The 21979-nt window shown below is 36.9% G+C and overlaps 2 protein-coding genes across 10 annotated transcripts in view; both read left to right on the top strand.

Moving 5' to 3' along the window:
* The window catches only part of ATXN3 (ataxin 3), a 31906-nt gene extending 22377 nt beyond the window's left edge, over positions 1–9529 (top strand). For 4 of the 8 annotated variants that reach the window (XM_039884047.1, XM_039884041.1, XM_039884049.1 and 1 more), the window contains 3 exons: positions 476–478; positions 1104–1228; positions 5347–9529. In XM_039884047.1, the coding sequence (XP_039739981.1) occupies positions 476–478; positions 1104–1228; positions 5347–5441 (223 nt within the window). In that variant the 3' untranslated portion in view covers positions 5442–9529. The remainder of the gene's footprint in view (positions 1–475; positions 479–1103; positions 1229–5346) is intronic. The other 4 variants (XM_039884042.1, XM_039884046.1, XM_039884044.1 and 1 more) reach the window with 3 other exon arrangements.
* A 3829-nt stretch (positions 9530–13358) lies between these two features.
* TRIP11 (thyroid hormone receptor interactor 11) overlaps positions 13359–21979 on the top strand; it is a 67714-nt gene continuing 59093 nt past the window's right edge. The window contains exons 1-3 of one of the 2 annotated variants that reach the window (XM_039884039.1): positions 13359–13539; positions 13654–13917; positions 17603–17664. In XM_039884039.1, the coding sequence (XP_039739973.1) occupies positions 13779–13917; positions 17603–17664 (201 nt within the window). In that variant the 5' untranslated portion in view covers positions 13359–13539; positions 13654–13778. Of the gene's footprint in view, positions 13918–17602; positions 17665–21979 lie in introns of both variants that reach the window. The other variant, XM_039884040.1, reaches the window with a different exon arrangement.

Here is a 21979-nt window from a genome sequence, read left to right as displayed (position 1 = left end):
GTTTCTTTAAAAATCCTTTTATGCATTTTTCGAAAGCTATGGTTTCTCACTCAGATTGTGAGCTGTTTTTAACTTTTTAATTTTCAGCATATATATGTATATGTGAACTCATTTTAAATTTACACAAATGCAGAAATAGTTCTCAGAGCTCCTGTGATACTTCACCCAGTTCCCCAATTGTCGACATTTCTAAACCATTAGAGAATCACTTGCAGACGTGAGTTCTCATTAACTCTCAATACTTCAGTGTATATTTTCTAAGTACAAGGACACTCTCCTACACATTGTATCATAACCATCATGTTTAAATGTTTTAAAATATGGTTATTTATGACATTGTTTTTCCTGTTAAAAAAACACGGAGAGAATGTATTTTAATGCAATAGATATTACTGATACTTGATAATGCATGTTAAGTAGTTTTCATTTCTTTCATTCACAAAATATTTGGTAATGCCTACTGCGTATGTGACAGGCAGTTTTATGCACCGGGGGAACGAAGATAAGGTGTGTACTCTTTTTAGCTTATACTCTAAAGAGGGACACAGAAGATACCAGATGGTGATAAGTTTATGCTGAAAATTAAGACGAAGTGATGAGATAGTGAAAATGCCAGGGGACTGCTTTAGGATGGACAGGAAAGATATCTCTGAGGAGATATTTAAGCTCAGATCCGAATGACAGGAAGGAGCCAGCCATGGAAAGATTGTGTTAACTCACCTGGTGATTTCAGATGCTTTATCTCCTTAAAGGTGCTTATTTTCAGTGACTTCTCACAATATTAAGGATCTGTAAACCACATTTGCATAGAAATAGCTACCAGTGAATCCTTTTATACCATGTATTAATTTGTGGTGAAATACCTGCTTATTAATTTCTTTGATAAATTCAAATTTTATATCTAGGTTTCCTAGGATCAGAAGTGGGATACTTTTAACTAATATATATCAGATTGATTGCTCTTGCATTCTTTTCTGGTGTTCATGCCAGTGATTCTTTTGTTTTGTGGAACCATTCATTTTCCACGTGAATAGTATTTCTCATAGCATGTTTATTCTTAGAGGTTTTGTTTTTTTAATGGACATTCTCTTTTTCTGTTTCAGGCAGCAGCAGCAGCAGCAGCAGCAGCAGCAGCAGCAGCAGCAGCAGCAGGAGGATCCACCAGGACAGCTTTCACAGCCATGTGAAAGGCCAACCACTAGTTCCGGAGCACTTGACGGTGACCTAGGTACGCCTCTGACCATTATCACAGTTGTTATCTGCACACTTTGTTTGACATATAGGCTCTGCGATTTCGGCTTTAATAGGTATTGAAACTCTTGAACGAATTTGTAATCTACTAAATTTCTTTGGATTAAGGAGTAGACAGACTAGAGCACTCAATTAATGTTTCGTTTTAATATTATAAATAATACTTGCAACTTCACAGTAATACATTCTATAAAAGTTCCTCAAGGATCATGAATATTAGTAGGTGGAAAATAAATACATTTTACTACCTGGGAAACTAAAAACACATGAGTGTAGTCTAAATATCAAAAGGAAGTCCAGAGTTCACATCAGGCCTTGGTTTAATAAGTCTTAAACTTTGACCAATTATTGGTGTTAGAAGTTGAGTGAAAAAGAAATTGTATGTGACAAAGGACTTCTAAGCAGAATATGTAAAGATTTGCCAAAACTGAAATAAGAAAACAACTCAAAAAGATGGACAAAGGATTTGAACAGACACTTCACCAAATAAAATATGATAGATGACAAGTAAAATGACAAATAAAATAGATGACAAATAAATGATGTTCACCATCACTATTCATTAGGTAAATGCAAATTAAAACTACAGTGAGATTACACATCTGTGAAAATGGCTTAAGAAGAAAATAAAATTGATAATATCAAATGCTGGCAACGATCAGAGCAACTGAGACTCTCATATGTTATTAGTGAAAATATAGAACGGCTCAGCACCTCGGAAAACAGGCTAATATTTGCTTATAAACTTGATGTATGCTGAACCATGTGATCCAGTAGGTCCACTCCTAGATATGTAACCAAGAGGAAAGAAAAGTGAGGGTCACACAAAAGTTTGTGTGTGTATGTTTATAACAGTTTTATTCATAATTACCCTAAACTGGAAACTGCCTAACTATTGTCCTTCAGTTGGTGAATAGATGCACCAACTGTGGTGCATCCAAATAGTGGACCGTGTTAGCAATAAAAAGGAGCGAACTGGTATGTTTTCCTACTCTTGCTAAGTACAGCTAACAACCGTGGATATCTATATAAAACAAACATAAGAATCTGAAAGCTTCAGAGGAGAGAGACTGGCTAGGAAGCTCAAGACCAGAAAAATGACATAATGGTGAGTCGCCTGGGATTTCCTTTTGCCTCATCTGTTGAGAAGCCACGGGGGCACACCAAGAAAAAAGCTCCAAAGAATACTTGCTTTATGTAGTCAGAAGGGACCATCTAGCAAGACAAAAACTTTTAGATAAACACTAGTCCAGCCAAACTGGACTAGGTAAATAAACTGACCCTACTGCCACCTCACCCTGTAAGCAAAGGCCAAGTGGGAGCCTAGACTTGTATCCCTACCTGGCCAGGGTGGTGTCAGAGAAAGCGAAATGGGGCTGGGATTCATTCTTTCCAAGAACAGTGAGTCCCCCTTTTCCATGGTGTCAGTGGTCGTAGGGAGCCTGGACTTGCACCCAGGCCTCCTGCCTGGGTTGCGTCATAAGAGGCCTAGGGGAGATTCAGGATTGTCACTAATTTGAGGCAACAGTTAGGCCACCCCCACAGTGTAGGTGAGAAACAGTAACCAGGCATCCCTCGCCTTCCGGTCAGGCAGGTATCAGTGGAGGGCAGTGGGAAGCCAGAACTCCCACGTGTGTTGAGCAGTAGTGATCACACACACTCTCCCTGTCTGGCAGCAGCAAGGCAACACCCATTTCCCCACACTGGTGCTGTGTCGGAGAAGAAAGATTCACAGTCTTAAAATTCCCAAAATGTCCAGGATTCAATTGAAAATCACCTGTCATACCAAGACCCAGGAAAATTTCAACTCGAATAACAAAAGACAACAGACACCATCACCAAGATACCACTAATGTTAGAATTATCTGACAAGGATTGTTAAAGCAGCCATCATAAAAATGCTACAATGAGCAATTACGAATATGCTTGAAACAAATGAAAACAGAAAACCTTAGAGAAGAAACAAGATATAAAGAAGAACCAAATGGAAATTGTAGAACTGAAAAATAACAATAATTGAAATTCTAAAATTCAGTGGGTAGATCTAAAAGGTAAAGAGAAGACAGGAAAGAATTTGTGATCCTGAAGGCAGGACAACAGAAATTACTCAGTCTGAGCAACAGGGAGAAATGGACTGGAAAAAATTAGGAGCGCCTTCGAGACCTGTGGGAGTGTAATAAAAGATCTAACATCTGTGCCATGGGAGTCCAGGAAGGAGATGAGAAAGAGGGTGGGGTTAAAAAAGTATTCGAAGAGATAATGGCTAAAAATTCTCCAAATTTGAGAAAAGATATAAACCTACAGATTCAAGAGGTTGAGTGGACCTCAAACAGGATAAACCCAAGAAATCCATACCAAGACCATAGTCTAACTTCTGAAAACAAGACCCCCTGAAACCAGCTAGAAACCCCTTACAGCAGTGTGCATGACAGCAGATTTCGCATCTGAAATCATGGAGGTGAGAAGGAAATGGCACAACATTTTTCAAGTACTGAAAGAAAGGAATTCTCAACCCAGAATTCTATATCTAGTGAATATTTCCTTCAGGAATGAAGAGGAAAATTAGAGAATTTGCCATACCAGGCCGACTCTAAAAGAATGGCTTAAGGAAGTTCTCTAAACAGCAGTGATTAATGAAGTAATCTTGAGACATCAGGAAGGAAAAAAGAACAACAGGAAGAATCAAAACATGGTGAACACAATAGACTTTACTCTCCTTTTGAGTTTTCTAAATTATGTTTGATGGTTGAAGCAAAAATTATAACATTGATTTGGTTTTTAGTTTATATATAAGAAATATTTAAGGCAATTATAAATGGGAGAGAGTCAAAAGGATGTGAAGGGAGGTCGGGTTTCTACAAATTGAAATTTTTCAATTGAACTGATACAGCCACTCTGGAAAATAATTTGGCAATTTCTTGAAAAACTGAACATACACTGACCACACAACCTAGCATTTATACTCCTGGGCATTTATCTCAGAGAAATGAAAACTTCCATCCATGCAAAAACCTGTATGTGAATGTTCATAGCAGCTTTATATGTCATAACCAAAAACTGGAAACAACTGAAATGTCCTACAGGAGTTGAATGGTTAAATAAACTAGTACATCCATGCCATGGAATACTACTCAGGATTAAAAAGAAACCAACTGTTGATACACGCAGCAACTTCGATGAATCTCAAGGGCATTATGCTGAGTTCAAAAAAAGAAAAAAGAAAAAACAGCATCAGCAGTTCTCATACCATGTGATTCTATTTGTGTAACATTCTAAAAATGACAGATATTTAGAGATGGAGAACAACTTGGTGGTCTCCTGCAGTTAGGGAAGGTGGGGTTGAGAGAAGTGGGTGTGACTATAAAGAGATAGCAGGAGGGGGATCTCGATGGTTCTGTAACAGTTCTGTTGTGGTAGTGGGGGTGGTTACACAAATCTACACGTGATAAAATACCCTAGAACTACACACAACATTGTGCCAGTGTCCATATCCGGGTTTTGCTTTGAGCTGTGGTTATGTAAGATTAGGTGAAATTGAGCATAAGAGTACACAGGTCCTGTCTGAACTATCTTTACAACTTTGTGAATATATACTTATTTCAAAACAATTTTTTAAAGTGACGACTTGCTGATATACACAACCAAGTTAAATCATCTTTCACTTAGCATAGTGCATTTGTTTTGAAAATAAATGCATTATGCTAAGTGAAAGAAGACACACTCAAAAAGCCACATTCATACTGTATCATTCCGTTTATGCTGACATGCAGGAAAAGGGAAACTATAGGGCAGAGAACACAATAGTGCTTGCCTAGGATTAGGGTTTAGGGATTGACCACAAAGGGGCAGCATAAGGGAATTTTGGGGGACAGTGGAACAGTTCTTTATCTGGGTGGTGATAGTGGTTATTCAATGCTATGCATTTGTCAAAACTTACAAAACTGTAAATGAGTAAATTTTACTATGTGTAAGTTTTAAAAATCAAAAAGAAACTATAGTAGTCAAGTAGAAATACGTTTTCTAAGAGCTTACCTTTTGATGACGAAGAATTTTCCAGAAATTTCTAAGAAGTATGTGTGTTTTCTGTCCCAACAGGTGATGCTATGAGCGAAGAAGACATGCTTCAGGCAGCTGTGACCATGTCTTTAGAAACTGTTAGAAATAATTTCAAAATGGAAGGAAAAAAATAATACCTTTTACAAATCACTTAGATATTTATGCTTTCCAACATTATCCTGTGTGATTACAGCATAGGGTCCATTTTGATAATGTGTCAAAGAGAACAATGTTCACAGAGGAAGTAAGACTTTTAGGTGGTTTGCAAACAAAAAGATGAGAAAGTGGAAACATGTCAGATGTAGGACTAAATAATGATCCTCCAAATACTAGCCAAAGAGGCATTCAGCAATTAAAAAATTTAAAATAGTTTTCTAAATGTTCCTTTTTCATTTTTGAGTGTGCAATATCTAACATGGCTGAAATTCGGGCATTTTTCTTGGATCTTTTTGCAGACCAACTAATTAGCTCTTGCTTTTTCCATACATTTTGTTTTGTTTTTCTCCCTTCCGTGTAGGTAACTTGGCTCACTTTCATCATCTAATAGTTGTTTCTATTTTTCATTAACCAAATTAACCTTTTAGGTTAAGCGTCTCTTCTCTATATTGATAATAGTAACGGTTCCAGAAGGATGAGCTGTTTCTCTCCATCTGTTATTGTGCTTCTGGGGAGTTTTCTTGTGTTATTGTCTCTGATCACAATTTCTCTGCCACTTAGATTGAATTATTTTTCTACAACTCTTTTAAAAGGTAATAATCTTTCTTGAGGTTTTGCTTTTTAAGTCCCCCACGATGGGATCATTATTTCATGATTCTGGTGCATTCCTAAACTCTGAAATCAGCTCTGCACAAATAGTTAAGAATAAATGAACATTTTTTAAATGTGTGAGCACGTGCTTTCCCAAAGGCTTAATGAATGTCCTCTCAGTTATGTCAGAACTTCGCAGCATTGTAACCCTCCTTCCAGCACCTTGTCACTTCCTTTCTTTTCCAATTGAGAAAAACAGGAGAAGCATAGTATGCAAGCCAGTTTCCTTCTGTTATAAGACAACACATAATACCCACCATGAATGTATGATAGACAAATTTGGCCTTCAATTTTAGTAGCAGTTTTATTTTTCTTGTGACTGGAGCTGTCTGTTCTATTTGCAGCTGAGTCATAGAATGTAGGTGGTCTGTTTCTGCTGTACATCTTCTCGTAGGTATAGCTTGCCAGAGGTGATCATCTGGAACATGAAAATAATTTACTAACAAAAATATATTTAAATTTATACTGTGATTTAATACTTGCATCATGTTTAAATAGCTTAAGAGTCATAGAAGTCACACAGTACTTAATGGGTCTGTAAATAAGAAAGTCTTTAGTTTTGATAAACGTTCTTTAATTGGGATGCACAGAGTTTCTGGCTAGGTCAATACAGTGGTATGATTTTGGTGAAAATTAACCATGTTGCTCTGAAATAGGTGTTTTAGGTTCTGTTATCTACTTTCCATCCCTCATTCTCCACCCGCTTCTGAAGCCCTTTTGAATGTTGAATTGTTCGTAAGTTAAAATTTAAGAAGAAATTTCAGCTAACGACTTAAAAAATTAAAGTATGGTATGTTGTCATACTGGTGTGTGGCTGCACACATTTTTATCAGGGAAATTTTTTTGATCTAGGATTTATTGCTAAGTGAAAAGAGATGAGAAAATGCCTTTTATTTATGATTATGATATAGTTTCCTCTTGGATAGAGACAGATTTTTTTAGTTGTTATTTTGTGCCAAATGAAGTCTTCTGAAGTTTCCCTCACATAAAATTAGTTTTCTTATGACAATTGAAAATGTTTCAGAATTATAAAACTTGACAACTGCTAGGGATGTTAGAGTTTAGTACGTTTCCCTAAAGAATTACAAACCAAAATATGCTAGTCATATTTTCCATGAGTATTTGACCTTTATCTTTTCCCATTGAAAGATTACATTAAACTTTTCATATACTTGAATTGTTAAGCTCTCTAATATAAAAATGAGAAAATGAATATGCATAAGTTTTAATCTTAGAGTTTATAAAGTTTTTATATTACACACCCTTGTTAAAGCCCTTAAGGAAATATGGCATGTTGACCTTCACTTATTAGAGATTTTTTTAAAAGCAGAGCTGAGCACACACTGGATATATTTGAATGTGAAATTTAGTTTGTTGTGAAATTGTTATATTTGGCAGACAGATCCAGAAGCATTAGTAAACTGCCATCCTGTTTGGATTGGCCTAAATTTAACTGAACATTTAGATTCCAACAGTTGGCCAGTATGAAAAGATCCCAATGCTCATAGGTACAGTATCAGAAAATTTAACAGTCATACAAAGCTACAGTTCACACATCAGGAACTGCTGTTTACTGTAAACCTCCTGCAGGAAAGTCAGGAACAATGAAATTCACAATAACTGTCTGCTAACAACTTTATTTGTATAAAGATTTCCATTCTGTTTTACCAATTGGGAACACTTTAATGTTTAATATTTAAACTATTGGTATCATTTTTCTAATGTATAGTTTGTATTACCAAGATAAAACACAGTGGTGATGCTAGTGTTAGAAGTTTAAACAGGCTTTGGAAATGCCACTTTCATATTTTGAGATGTCTTGGATTTAATAAGTAATTTATGTTTTAAAATTCAGAGTACTTAACCTCTGCTCTAAAACCATCAATATACATTTTTTACAGTAATTATCTTAAAAATATTTCAGTACTGTAAATTGCTTTAAGAGGTTGCTGTAGGTAAACTAAGATCTTGGCCAAAAAACTTACAATTCACGGAATATTTAAGAAGGTGCTTTTTTTTCTTTAAAACTTGATTTTTCTTAAGACTTTATTTATGCCAAAGTTAATGAGGAAAAAAGCTCAAAACTAGTTGATAACCATTATAGGCAAAACTACAAGTAGTCCACATTGTTTTATTTAATATTAAGTTGAATAAAGTAAATTTTATTACAGTCAGAGCCTAAATCATATTTTTAATGTCTGTGTATTTGATACTATTTTAAAATAGTATTGGACTGGTGCCAAGATTTACTAAATATCTTAACATTGGCCCATTGGACCTATGCAAATTAGAAAGATTGATTCAGTGCATAAGCAAAATATGATAATAATTGAAATACCTTCTGTTGAAAAGTAAATCTTGAAGTTTTAAATTCGTAAGAGGATTCAATAATTAATATCGATGACTTCCTATTAAGAACTTGATCTGCAGTTGGAGAGGCCTGTGGCCACTACTTTCAAAGTAAATTGTTGTATCTAGGCCCTGATGAGTATGGAGATGTTATAAATGTGATCTTAATTAAGACAATCTAGATCGGATCAACTAATCCTCAGCAGTGTAAACAGTTTTTCATATTTTCAAATAAAAACTTTCCTTCATTCCTTTAAAACCAGCATCTTTTGCTAAAGAACTAGCTTGTATTGCTTTTTGAAGTCTTACACATAACAAAAATATTTTTGTTCCGTTTTGCTTTCTCGAATGAAAATTATTAACATGGTTAGTTAATTCTTGAATTTTGATTTTTTAATTTGAAGAAAACCGTTGCTATTTTTTTTTCCAGAATGGTCTGGCATTTTAAGAATTAATGCTGTAGTAACATCACTTCTAAGTTTACAGCAATTGGGATGTTTAATAATAGTGCTATCGATAAATATTTTAAGACTGTGGACTCATAGACAAGGAGAGGAAAGCAATAGTGAAATATATGTAGAAATTCCTGATCAATTTAGGAAACACTTCAGTTGTCTCTTGCATAGTTCAAAGGTGAACGTTTCCAGGAATTTTTTTAGTGCTTTTTTTTTTTTTTGGAAAGAGGAAAACATACATTTGAATTTGATCATCTAATTTCTACAACACTGGACTATTAGGAAAAACTTTTTAAAAATTACTGTTCTGTATAAACTATTTGAAATTCAAGTACAAAAACCATCTGAAATGAAAAGCATTGTCTTTTGGCCATGACACAAGTGCACTGTGACAGCGCCGTTTGCTCAGGACTCGACTCTGCAGCCCTTCTGTGTGTGCCCCTCTGAGTTGTGCTGTTTTTATACACACAGGCCTTCCTGTCTGGTCTGTAGAAAAGCCGGGCTTCCAAAGCACTGTTGAACACTGAGGATTCTGTTGTTAATGTGGATGTTTGATGAGTTGTATTTTAAGTATAAAAGATTATTAAATAAAGATAATGTTTGCTTTTTTATTTTTGTTTTTATTTGTGTTTAGTATTAATTGATAGCCTCGCCATTCAGAGTTTGGTTGGAGAACCAGAAGCATCTTCAGAAATGCAGTTTCAGACCATAATGAGAAGCTGCGTTTTTAGCAGGATCCCTAGGGTTTTCACGTGCAGAGTGAAGTTGGAGAAGCATTGTTTTATGGACTGTGATGATGAGTAAAGCAGGTCAGAGAACCCAGTGATGCTGTGTGCCAGCGAATGTTTGCCAAAGGGCCCATTATTACTTGATCTGATCTTGTCTAAGGGAAGCTAAGTATCCCACATTTTTATTTGAAATTAATTTTTAAATGTTGGCTCAAGTATTTTTTAACCTTGAGGGCCGGACCACATTAGTAACAATTTTTAAGAGTGCTTGGTGTTTCCTCATTTTATCCAACTCTGGACACCAGAATCTGACTAATAATTGGAATCCAGGAATCTACCTGGGCTGACCGTTGCATATAGAACTCTCAAATTTTATAACAAGGGTTGTGTATCCATTTTAGCTTTAATTAGGGTGGGGCACTTCATAGCATGGTGCTTAGAAGGCCCAATTCATTGAATTTGGATATCACCGAATGATCTCAACAGTCATCTGTGGGCCTTAGGAAACATAAGTTGATTCGAACACCCATTTGACATGTTTGTTAAAAACTTTATCTTTTATAAAAGGGAATTTGGGGGTTTGTCCTTACCCTGAAGATTGCATATTTTAGGACGCTTTTAACCAATTTTGTACCTGTGCCATCAAATGCTCATTTTGCAAGTAATTTTATAGGTTCATTTTGTCAGTAATTTGCATCCAGGTGACCTCTTCAGTCTGTACTCTTGACGTTTCTCCTTTATACAATGTGGTCCTAACACCTCCTTACAAGACTTTAGATAAACCAGGCCCTCTCCCACCTCCAGGCATTCTGTCACACTCCTCACTTGCCTCTTTTTCTTTGCCTTTCAAGATCCTTGTCCCTAGGTTAATTGGTTATCCCCTGCTATAAGGACTCTCAGCTGGACTACCACCATTTGTTGCATCCTGTTCTCTCCTAGACTGTTCCAGTTCTTATGTCAGGAACCCCAGCCACCCTTTGTCTTCTGGGCTGCTAGAGAAAAACAATTCCTATGTCATCCACTCGCTCACTCAACAAAACAATTTGAGCACCTGCCATGTGCCAGGCATGGTTCTGAGAGCCTGGAAACAGCCATGAATAAGATAGTCTGCTCTCATGGGGTTTGCATTCTAGCTGGCTGTTAGGTAGAGGAAACATTTAAATTAACAAACATGACTTCATAACATGGTAAGAGCTATGCTTGTTCTGTGAGATAGACAATAAAACAGGATAATGTGATGGAATGTGACCGGGAGGGAGGGCTGCTTCAGTTTGGGTTCAAGAAAGGTCTCCGCAGAGGTGGCAAACATCTGAAAAGTGATGAGGCAGTCATGCAAAGGTATGGTGCCATGATACCTGCCTGAGGAAACAGCAAGCATGGCTCTGACATGGGGGTTGGTGGCTTGTTTCTGAGGAACAGAGAAGTCCGAAGAGGCTAGGTGGTAGTGAACAAAAGATAAAATTAGGATGTAGGCAAAATCTTAATCGTGAGGTTTTCTAAAGATAAATATAGATTGTATTTATATTTTATTACACCAAGCACTGTGGCTCCACTTTCTAGAATATTACTAAGCCTTTAAAAAAAAATCTTTTAAAAGGCTCATTAACTACATCTTCCACCAAAGAGCATGCCAGTGCCCACCTTAAGCAACCCCCAAAAAACTGGCTAATGTTTAACACTAAAGATATTGTTTAACCTATCTCAGGTGAGAATTTTAGTCAAGGCTCCCAACTACCCACTTGTGCATTTTTGTTTTCTTCCTGTTAAATCTATGCAATTATTTTCACTATCAGACAACTACGGTTCAGTTTTGAAACCTTAGTATCATATTTTGTTAATCCACATGAACTATAGCAAATAATATCTAGAGCTCTCCTAGTTACACCCCTTTTGTCTTTCTCAGCCACTTTTACTCCAGGACATCATCTCATGTACAATCATGTGCAATAACATCTTAGCTGTTCACTTGGCCTTCAACCTCTCTGTTTTTGAGTCCAGCTTTCCCAAAGGTGCTTAGCCCTATCACTCCAATTACCTTTAAGTGAAACTTCATGACTGTAGACATGTTATTACAGAGAATAATGTGTAAATATTGGGAAAAAATGCCAAATTATTATTTGCTGAAATGACTGTATGCCTAGACAACCCAAGTAAATTAACTGAAACACTACTAAACTAATAAGGGCGGTCAGTAAGTCAATCAGATCCATAATACACAAAAACTCAATAGGTTTTTGTGTTTTTTTTTTGGTATATTGGCAATAACCTGTTAGAAAATGCGATGAAAAAATACCAAGACCAATAACATCTAATCCTTGGAGTGCCAAAGAGGTACTAGGTTCCAAGCGGACTGTAGAATGGCACTTTTATTAACGTTCCCCATTCTACAAATGAGAAACTGATGCAAAGAGAGGTTAAGTAGCCTAACCAAGGTCATACAGCTAAGTGAAAGACCCAGGCTGTCAGACCTAGGAGTGTATACATCTAACTCCTGGGCACTGATGCCTTTCAAATGAACACATGGAAAATGTTTAGTAAACACTTTCAGAACGAGATGCAAATTTTCTTTTAAATTCATTCAGATTTCAGGAAGAGCTGCTATTGTCTGGTGCCATCAGATTCCAACTACTAGAGGCATTTCCAAAAGTTCCATTCTCAGTGCAATCCTTGGTACCAGAATGCAATCTCGGGTAGTGAATAAAAGAGAAAAATACCAGAATATTTAGTGCTGTGCTTAAGAGACCTGCAGACCTATCCTATTTATCAAAGCACAAAATGCAGTGTCCTCCCTGGCCAGGTATGTGTGTCCTAGTACCAGTGCAGCAATAGTTTGTGAGTCATGTAGCTTTTCTTCCTTTAGAGAGGAAAGCAAACATGGCGGGACACTGGTGTATGCACGCACTAATTTGTGTAACAGGACTGGGAAGGGTCAGAATTTGCACAGCAAGTGCCACCAACGCCGTAGGAGAGTTTACATTAGAACAGCAATTTTTCTATGGTAAGTTGCCATGATGTCCTCTAAAGAGTTGTTTGGGGGAAAGGTGGTCTGTGTTAATTCATGAGTTAAATAGGCTTCATGAATAAAGCTCTTCGTATATTAAGGAAGGCAGAGTTTAAACAGTGAGCTGAAAAATCACCAGAGAAAATTTCTACTACAGAAGATAATCCATGTAAGTGTGTTTCCCTCTTGGACACTTGAATTTGCAACCCATCCTTCCTGTGCATGCTCAGCTCCTACCGTAGCGACCAGCACAGCGAAGCCCTTGACAGGTTGTCAAATAATCGATACAGTAAAGTGTAATAAGTTATGTAAAGAAGCGGTGGAGCGACCCCCTCCAAGACCCCTCACACCGCTGTCTTCACGGGTGTAGTCAGAATTAAAACTCAAGTTCCAGCAACACAGAGTCCACGGGGTTCCTGGGCCACGTCAGCTTCGGGGGCGTAGCCACCGAGGATCGGTTCTGCCTGAAACACAAACTGCTGCCGGCAGACAGGGCCGCGTCGCCGTGGATTTCTTCAGGTATTCCCCGCGCGGCCAAAGCAGGAGGGCTACGTGGAGCCTACCCCTTGACCTTAGCCCGAGGCTGCGGCCACCGCCTACCGCTCTCAGTCCTCCGCGATCCCACGCTCCCTTGCGCCAGGGACACGTCCGTCAGCTCCGCAGGGCCCTTCTACACCACCGCGGCGCCTCTCTATGGTCCATTGCCGCGTTCGACTGGGTGTCATGGCGGCCGGCGTCGAGTTGGCAGGAGTTACCTGCAGAACTGGGGGAAGTCACTAAAGCAGAGGAAGAAGTGGCCCAACCAAGAAGTGGCTTAACCCAGACAGTTGCAAGTCGTGGGAATGACCAGAGGCCCCGTGGAGGTGACTGTGTCACAGAAGCCGGGCCCCTGGTAAAGTCCCAGGCCAGGCCTCTGTGTTTCTGGGCAGAGTCGGGCCCTTGGTGGGAGCCGCCCCCCCCTCCGCGCGAAGCCGGCGTTGCATAGGAACCCCACATTGTGTTATAGAATCCAGAGTGTTCTGCTTTGCACTAGTCTCGCGAAGGCAGCCGTTCGAGGACATCTGGCGGGATCGTCCGACGACGCTGGACGTTTTTCTCGGAGCGGATCAGGTTGTTCTCTAACCTGCAGCGATGTCGTCCTGGCTTGGGGGCCTCGGCTCCGGCTTGGGCCACTCCCTGGGTCAAGTTGGGGGCAGCCTGGCTTCCCTCACTGGCCAGATTTCAAACTTTACAAAGGATATGTTGATGGAGGGCACGGAGGAAGTGGAAGGTAACAGCCGGAGCGATGGGAGGGAGGGATTTTCTGGGACCCTGGGAGCGTCCGTTTGGTCCCAACTTCCATCCGTCAGGAGACGTGGACGGGTCGCAGAAGAGTGTCACTCCGCCCCTTTTTCTTTACACTCCTTTTGCCTCTTCACCTGTGTAGTCTGATGAAGAGACCACTGGAGTCTGGGAGAAGAGTTCTGGTTCTCCTCCCTTTAAATGCTCTGGGTATCTCAGAGCAGAGTGAAACTTCTGTGTTGAGTAGAGTTTATTTTTGTTTGGTTCATCCACGCCCACCGCTTACTTCGTCCTTAATTTGGGGGGCGGAACTGATTTTGATCCTCTTCCTTTCTACTGACAGTTTAAAAAAAATAATTTGTGTATGATACATAGTCACTTTGTAGTTGTTTTCCTCGATTTTTGTAACAGTTGGAGTAACTCAAAGTATTTAGTAATGTTTTCTCTGTCTGACTTTAATGTAGTTAGTGAAACACGGCTGTTTTTACTATTTATATTTTTGTTTATTCTGGTGACGCAACGTTCCAGCTGAAATTTTTTTTTTTTGGTACCTAATTGCCCAACCCCCGCCCCCCACCTCCATATTTAGATAGTAGAACAAGAAAGATACTCTAGTCTTTGTGTATCCTTAGCAACCTTCACTCATTTTTTAAGTCCTCATGTTTACTATGAATAGTGAGTGACCCAGAATTCCATGGTAATCGATGGTTAATTACTATTTTGATTTCCTGATATTTCTTTCAGCAAATAGTATTTAGATCAAAAGCGTTCTTTAATTTAAATCTAGGTCGGCCTCCAGAGAGAGAATGGGATGGTCTTTTGGATGAGAGTAGTTACTTTGACAATTTTATTTCTTATACATTAATAAATTATCATTCTCATTTAATTTTTTAAATCCTAGTTGAATTGAGCCTTCATGTTTATTTGGTTGAAATAAAGATAGCTTGATAAAAAAAATAGTATTTATATTTAGAATTTCTGTTGGGTCTATTTAGAGGAGAGGAAAATTGGAGAATGTCCAAGTGCATTTTACTGCTTGGGGTACCTCTTTGGTGGGAGGTGCATCAGGTGGGGCAGGTTGGATGGGAGTGAAAGGGATTCTTTCCGTGTTCAGGAAATGGTCATGTGACCTTGAGGGCAGTTGGAAGCAGAGAAGGGTTGGATAACATGGGAAGTGACTAGTTTCTCATTATATCCTACATAGGGGGAAACAGTTGGCAATTCCTTTGACCCTAAGCCAGAAAATATGCATCTCCCCAACCTGGATGTCTTGCAGGCTTAAAGTGGAATTCATTTTGTTCTTCCCACCAAATGTGCTCCCATATTTTCGGTCTTAACAGTTTCACCATATACCCAGTTTCCTAGAGTAAATATCTTTGTCACCTTTATTTTGCCTCTTACTCATCTCCTATTTCCAGTTGTTCACCAAATTTTGTTCATCCTGTGCTAGAATTGTTTCTTATATTTGTCCTTTCCTTTATTAATTCCGTTTCTTTAGTTCAGATCCCCATTATCTTTCCCATGCACTATTTCTCTTTCACATCCTATCACCCATTTCTCCTTACTCCATTCCATTTTCTGTTGTGTTGCTAGTTACTTTTCTAAAAACAAATGTGCTTTAAAAATTCTTGACACTATTGCTTCCTGAATAAAATCCAAACCTCTTAGTTTTGGGATACCAGAAACCTGTCTTGTCTGGGTTCAGCCTACCTTTTCCAGTCTTACCTCTTGTTCCCTCCCCTTCTCTTTGAGTGCCATACTTATGCACATTGACATACACGTGCATGCTTGCACCCAGAGCTTCTGCCACAGGGCACATTGTGAGGTACCTATATACAGCTTCAAGCCTCTGCATGGAAAGCCCTTCCTTTTCTACTTCCTCTTCTACCCTTCTTTGCCTGGAAAACAATTTTTTCTGTACATCTCTGCTCACATGTCAGGTACTTGGTGAAACTATTCTCACTCTATGGCAGGTTGAGTTGATTGCAAGTGATCTCTGTCCTAACAGAACTTTGTGACTCTCACACAGTACTTAACCATGTTGAGTTATACTTTATCGCTTTCCTTGATACCTAGGGTGGGAACTGTATTTTATTTTTCCTTATATTACCAGTACGTGGCATCTTTCTTGGTACATAGTAGATGCTCAGTAAAAATTTTGCTGAGTGATTAAAAATCTGTAAAGTTGCTTAATGCTTTAGTTTTCTCTTTGTATTAAAATAGGACTTGCTTAACACCTAGTTTATTGGTTTTGTAAATCATTTCAAAATAGGGTCAGAGTACAGTTCATTTATTCATTCAATAAGTATTTATTGAGTATCTACCATGTCAGCAGTGAACAAGCTCCAAAATAACACTGTTAAGACAGCTTGAAAATCATCCATATTTACAATATCAGAGTTGCTTTTCTACTGAACAGTTCTAATTTATTCAAAGTTAGGAGCATGGGCTTTTAAATCCAGCATGGATTGAAATTCCACTTCTGTGCATTACAAATTGTGGAATCTGTGGCAAATTATTAAATACTTAACCTCTAACAAGCAGAATTTCTTTATCTGTTAAATAGGGATAATCATCTCTACCATGAGGTTGAGAGGATTAAATGAAATCCTGAGTATGAAATGCCTAGCATTGTGCCTAGCAAATCGTAAGCATTAGTAAACAATAGCTGTTATTTTTATTTTCCCTTATTGAGAAAAAATTCTTTGATCTGTATAACATCTCTCCTTCATTTTTGAAAAGGCCAGGATTTTGAGATGAGCAGTGAGAGAGGGAGGTCTGCATTTAAACTTTATTTTTTTTTTTGATCCCTCTCTGAAACAATTGCTGCTTCTACAGTTATCTTCCTAAACAGAATAGATTATAATTTGTTCTCTTCTGAGTTGCAATTAGGCAGTCCTGTCAGTTTCAAGTAAGATGCATAAACAGTCACAGAAGCAACCCCATCTAGTGATTTTTAAAGCAAGAGTGAGTTTGTTATTATTTTTTATTGGATGCCACTTGTATTGTCTTTTGATTTAAACTAATTTAGAGAAGTTATTTTTATAGTGTTAAAGTGCTATGCATAATGAAAAATACTAATACTTAGAAAAAAAATCTAACTGTGGATGATTTTCTGGCGGCAACAATGGTGCTATTTTGACACTGCTGGCTGCAGTCCCCTCTTAAATGAAAAGTGTTCAAAACCAGATTGAGCTATTTCCATTTTAAATAAATTGTGTCTGTGTTACTTGAAATAAGTGTCCTCTTAATGTATATTCATTCTTTGTTCATAGGTCATTAATTATTTGATAGTATTGGGAGCAGAAGTTAGAAATAAGGCCTTAAACCCAAGTTGTATAAATTTTATCTAAAATTATACTAAGTCATCAAAGATTTAATTTGTAAAACTTAAATTTTCATAACAAAAATTTAATGAATACTTAACAAGGGGTAAAAGTAGATGTCCTAGAGTGTAGAAGATGGGCAAAAAGAATGACTTATGTGACAATAAGGAACATTTGTGACAGTAGAAAATTATGATAAAAATTAAGTGGTATTTGTTTTCTGAATTCGTACTCAGATTGGCATGCCATTCTGTTTAAAGCTCAGTGAAATGTATTTTCTTTAAAATGCTTTTTTACTAGTGTATATGATATTAATCATATATTCAGTATATGCTGTTTCTTTTGTAGCAGAATTACCTAATTCTAGGAGAAAGGAAATTGAAGCCATTCATTCAGTCTTAAGATCAGAGGTAAGGAAAATTATTGAACTTAGACTTTTCTTTTTTGAAGCCATGAAAGTTAGTCACACTTTTATTTCAGTCCTCTCTTTTTAATGCACTGTTTACCACTTTTTATCTCTTCTTCTTTAATTTTTTTTAAGCACTGTCTTTAGATGAATATATTTACATGTTACTGCACTTTGATATTTAATATTCCATCTTTGCTTCTATATGCTGGAAGGAGGAAAACCGCCAAATGTAGAAATACTAGTGGCAACAACTTATCATTATTAAGGATTTACTATGTTCTAATTACAGTAGAACATTTCAGTTTAATGTGAAAATGCAATTCTGTTTAATCTAGAGCATTTTAATCCCCTAACATTAAAAAGTGTGATATTTGTATACCAAGAGGTTAATATAGGAATAGCAAATTAATTTTATCATGTTTTTCACTATTAGTCAGTGCCTCATGGTGACTAGCTGTGGACATTGTACTTAATAGGGATGAGGCAAACTTGGAAAGGGTTCAAAGGAAAGCCGTAAAAGAAATGAAAGGATTTAAAGTGGGATCTATTGTAAAGCACTAGACACTCAACTAGTCAGCCTTTGTATAAGAGCAGCGAGGGAACACTTAATAGCAAAAGATACTCTTAGAGAACTGTGTTAAGCAAGTTTTCCTCTCTGTTGAGCCCATAAAAAATTTGAATTTAAATGTAAGAAAATATTTACCGACATCAAGCATTTTTCATTTCTGATCTGGATTACCAAGGTGAGATTGTGGAATTTGAAAGTAGAGGGACCTCTCAAGAGTAACTGCAGTAGAACATGGCAATATGGTGGCACTTAAGAGACTTAGCTTAATTATCTAATAAGTAGGTGCTGAGCGACAGATGAACTCAATCGCTTCTCTCTTTGTAAGGCCGAGATAGGAAATTGTTCCTATAGTCCCTAAAGAAATCCTAAAGAAATACAGGCCCACTGAGAAAATTAAATGGCACAGATGTGTGTAGTGGCATTAATTGAGGTAAATTCTCCAGTGTACATTGCAGGGGAGGAGCTGGGGAGTACATAGTGTTAACCTGCCTAATGAGTGCTCTGTTTTGAGCTTGAGAAGGGAGACAGAACTTTTCTGTCTCTCTGTTGATCTCAATTCTAATCTCTCCTAGTGTTATCATTGACTATATGGCAAGTATGGCTCTAGCGTTTAGAAATATATATTTTTAGTATAACATATCCCTAAATGAAAGCCGCTTCCTCATTTGGTGCTTATTCAAAGTAGTGTGAGCTTCTTAAGTACTAGAGAAAAACAAGACTATTGGACTTTGCAAGGGCTTTATTTTCTAAGATTTTGACTGTACATGATTCTTGCCTTATGTCAGTACGTAACCATTTCATACCTTACCCCTTGTGTGATTGTACAATAAGAATAGATGAAGATATAATTGAAGCCATCAGGAAACTTACCATATAAAATTCTATTTAGAAAGTTTTTGTATAGCTAGAGGACAGTGTGTTTTCCAGAGGAAATTAGATTTACTTATAGATGTTAATATTTGAAGCTGGTTCAGTTAGTTAGATTTCTTCAGTTGCAAGTAACAGCAACTAACCTACTAGACTAATTGAAACCTTGTATGCCAAGAAAAATAGTCGTCTCATTTACCATCTGGATCCAATGGACTCTTAGTTTTTAATATTAAATCATTTTACAGGTAATTTATAGAAGTAAAAATAAAGTGATAGTGAGAAACTATTAGAAATTTTAATAAAAACTCATATAAGAAATCCAAATTTTTATTCTATATGTTTCTGGTTTTGAAAACATACTCAAAATAAGCAGTGTTTTTTAAATGCAATTAACTGCTTATTTATTAACTCTTACAAATGAACTGGGATGTATCTTATCTTGTAAATACTGATTTCAGGTTCATTTACATCTCTAAATAGATTTTAGCTTATCGCTACTTCTGGTTCTTGACTTACGTATTAAAATCAGTACTTTTGAAAACTTTGATGGCTCATGATTTTGTTGAAGAGACAGTGGCTGTTGTCTTTGCTTCTTTGCTAAGAAGGACGAAAAGTCATAAATATCAGTCATTATAGATCGTTAGGACTACTCAAAGCATTTTTTATTCTTGGATTTATAAATACCACTTAAAGTGATCAATCCACTGAATTTTTTCGTTTTTATGTCATCTGTTTCCTCCCAGTCAGCTTTGTGTTCACATCTGCCTTCAGCATTTTTCCATGTATGAACTACATCAAGAAAATGTTGGCATACAAATATCATATATAGTGAAAGAATACATATCCATTTAGCAAAGTGTGGAATGGTTTAGGTCCTTGTCAAAAAATATTGTGAGATAATATCTTTTCATATTGAATGACTAACTTGATGAGAACACCCTATTTCCTCTTTGTTATTAGAAATGTATTGTGATATTTGTATTCAGACAAATACTCATCAATTCTTGAGTTGGAAAAAACTCATCTAGAGTATTGTTTTTTGAAGTCTTGTCTGAGACTTTGCTTCTGACTCAGTTTCACCATAACCGTTAGGCCAGAGTGCTGTTTCTGTCTCTCTGCATTTATCTCTTTAGTTGTCTAATAAACTATGAAATATTTTCTTCTGTTGTCTTCTCTTTGAAAAATGAAAATTCTGAATTTTCAGCTGTGTTCAACGAAAGCAAAAAAACAAAATAAACAAAAAAACTACAAGATATCTGCAGTTTGCCTTTCCTTTTTAAAAAATGATGCAATACTTTGGGCAGTGCAGGCAGAAAGCTGATCATTTCACTATTGCATCATTCTTCTAGGTGATTCTGCCAGTCTTTCGTTTTCTTATTATTTAAGTATTTTTTAGCATAGTTGGGAATAATTGATGAATAATGATAAAATAATTCTTAGGATGATAAAAATAAAACATTTCAAGATATAAAAAAACACAAGATCTTACTGTTGAGTTGTACACTTGAAACTTACTGGATTTCGTTAACCAGTGTCACCATAATAAAAAAAAAAAGTCACACACACACAAGATCAGTATGATCCCATGATTGTTCTTAGACTTATAAAAGGGCCCAGTGTACCCTATGGAAATTGCAAGATAAAATGAGTTTTATTCTGTTAAAAAAAATGAGTAAATTTTCTCTTGTTTGGAAGACTTCTAAGAAAGGAGAAAAATCATAAACACCAGTCATTATAGATAGTTAGGACTACTCAAAAAAGAAACTCAAGAGCTAAAATCGGTTCCATTAGACCTTGATGGTAAAACAGGAGTTAAGCAGGATGGACTAATTTAAGGCTATGAGGGTCTCATGTATTACAAGGGCAGAAATTATAGCCAGTCTTTAGGAAGGGGCTGCAGCCAGAACTGGAGGCTATCTCTCTCTCTTCTTTGTGTGTGTGTGTGTGTGTGTGTGTGTGTGTGTGTGTGTGTGCGCGCGTGCGTGTGTGTGCGCGCTTTCAGACAAGCGCTCTCTGCTTTGTATTCCATATAATAGAAAATGGCCACTGACAGCTCCTGGTTACTGATCAGCCACATGAATAGAATCTGTCCTTCGTGTGCTTTATCTTTCTCTCATATGGCTAGGGAGATGAGGAAAGAACCAATTAGGTATTGGCCAAATTGCAAGTCTGAGCTCTAGTTATTAATCAGAGTAAACAAATAGCCTTAGGTATTCTTATGTGAAAAAGCCCTGAGTAGACTTTTATGACTAGGTTCTGATGTGACTATATTGTGTTTTTTCAACTATGTGTGGTGTCTTTCATGTTAACAGCTCAAAAGTAACCAGTAGAAGATAATTAGTTGTGTGACCTCAGGTCCTATTTCTTATTAATATTTTTTCAAGGTAGCCAAAGTCTATGTTAGATTTTTGGAGTCTATACTTCCAAACTAGGATTTATGTATTTTGCAATTTTTTCTTTAGTTTGCTCCATTGATTTTCTCTGGAAATTCATATAATCTCCTTGGATCATAATTTTCACATCTCTCAATGTAAGAAATTCCTAGAATTTAAGAAGAAAACAGATGACACTCACAAAGTGAAAGTCCTCACCTTCTAGCAGGAGCTTTTTCACCATCAATGTCCTTATTTTCAGCTATCATCGTTAAACTGTGTAGATATATTAGTAGAATTCTTAGTAAATTATTATCTGTAATAATTTATAAATAACTCTTTGAAGAAAGTTTTAGTGTCCATTTCTCTTGCTCCATTATGTACTTAATCATTCAAATGTCAAAGAACGATAGGTTAAGATAATATTTTGTACATAAAATTTAAGTAATTTTTTCCATATATGCCAGCATCTTAAAGGACCGTGAATCTAGATTCATTGAATTATT

The sequence above is a fragment of the Pteropus medius genome, unplaced genomic scaffold, assembly GCF_902729225.1.
Source record: "Pteropus medius unplaced genomic scaffold, Ma_sr-lr_union100, whole genome shotgun sequence".
In the NCBI taxonomy this organism is placed as follows: domain Eukaryota; kingdom Metazoa; phylum Chordata; class Mammalia; order Chiroptera; family Pteropodidae; genus Pteropus; species Pteropus medius.
This window is presented reverse-complemented; position numbering and strand designations above follow the sequence as displayed.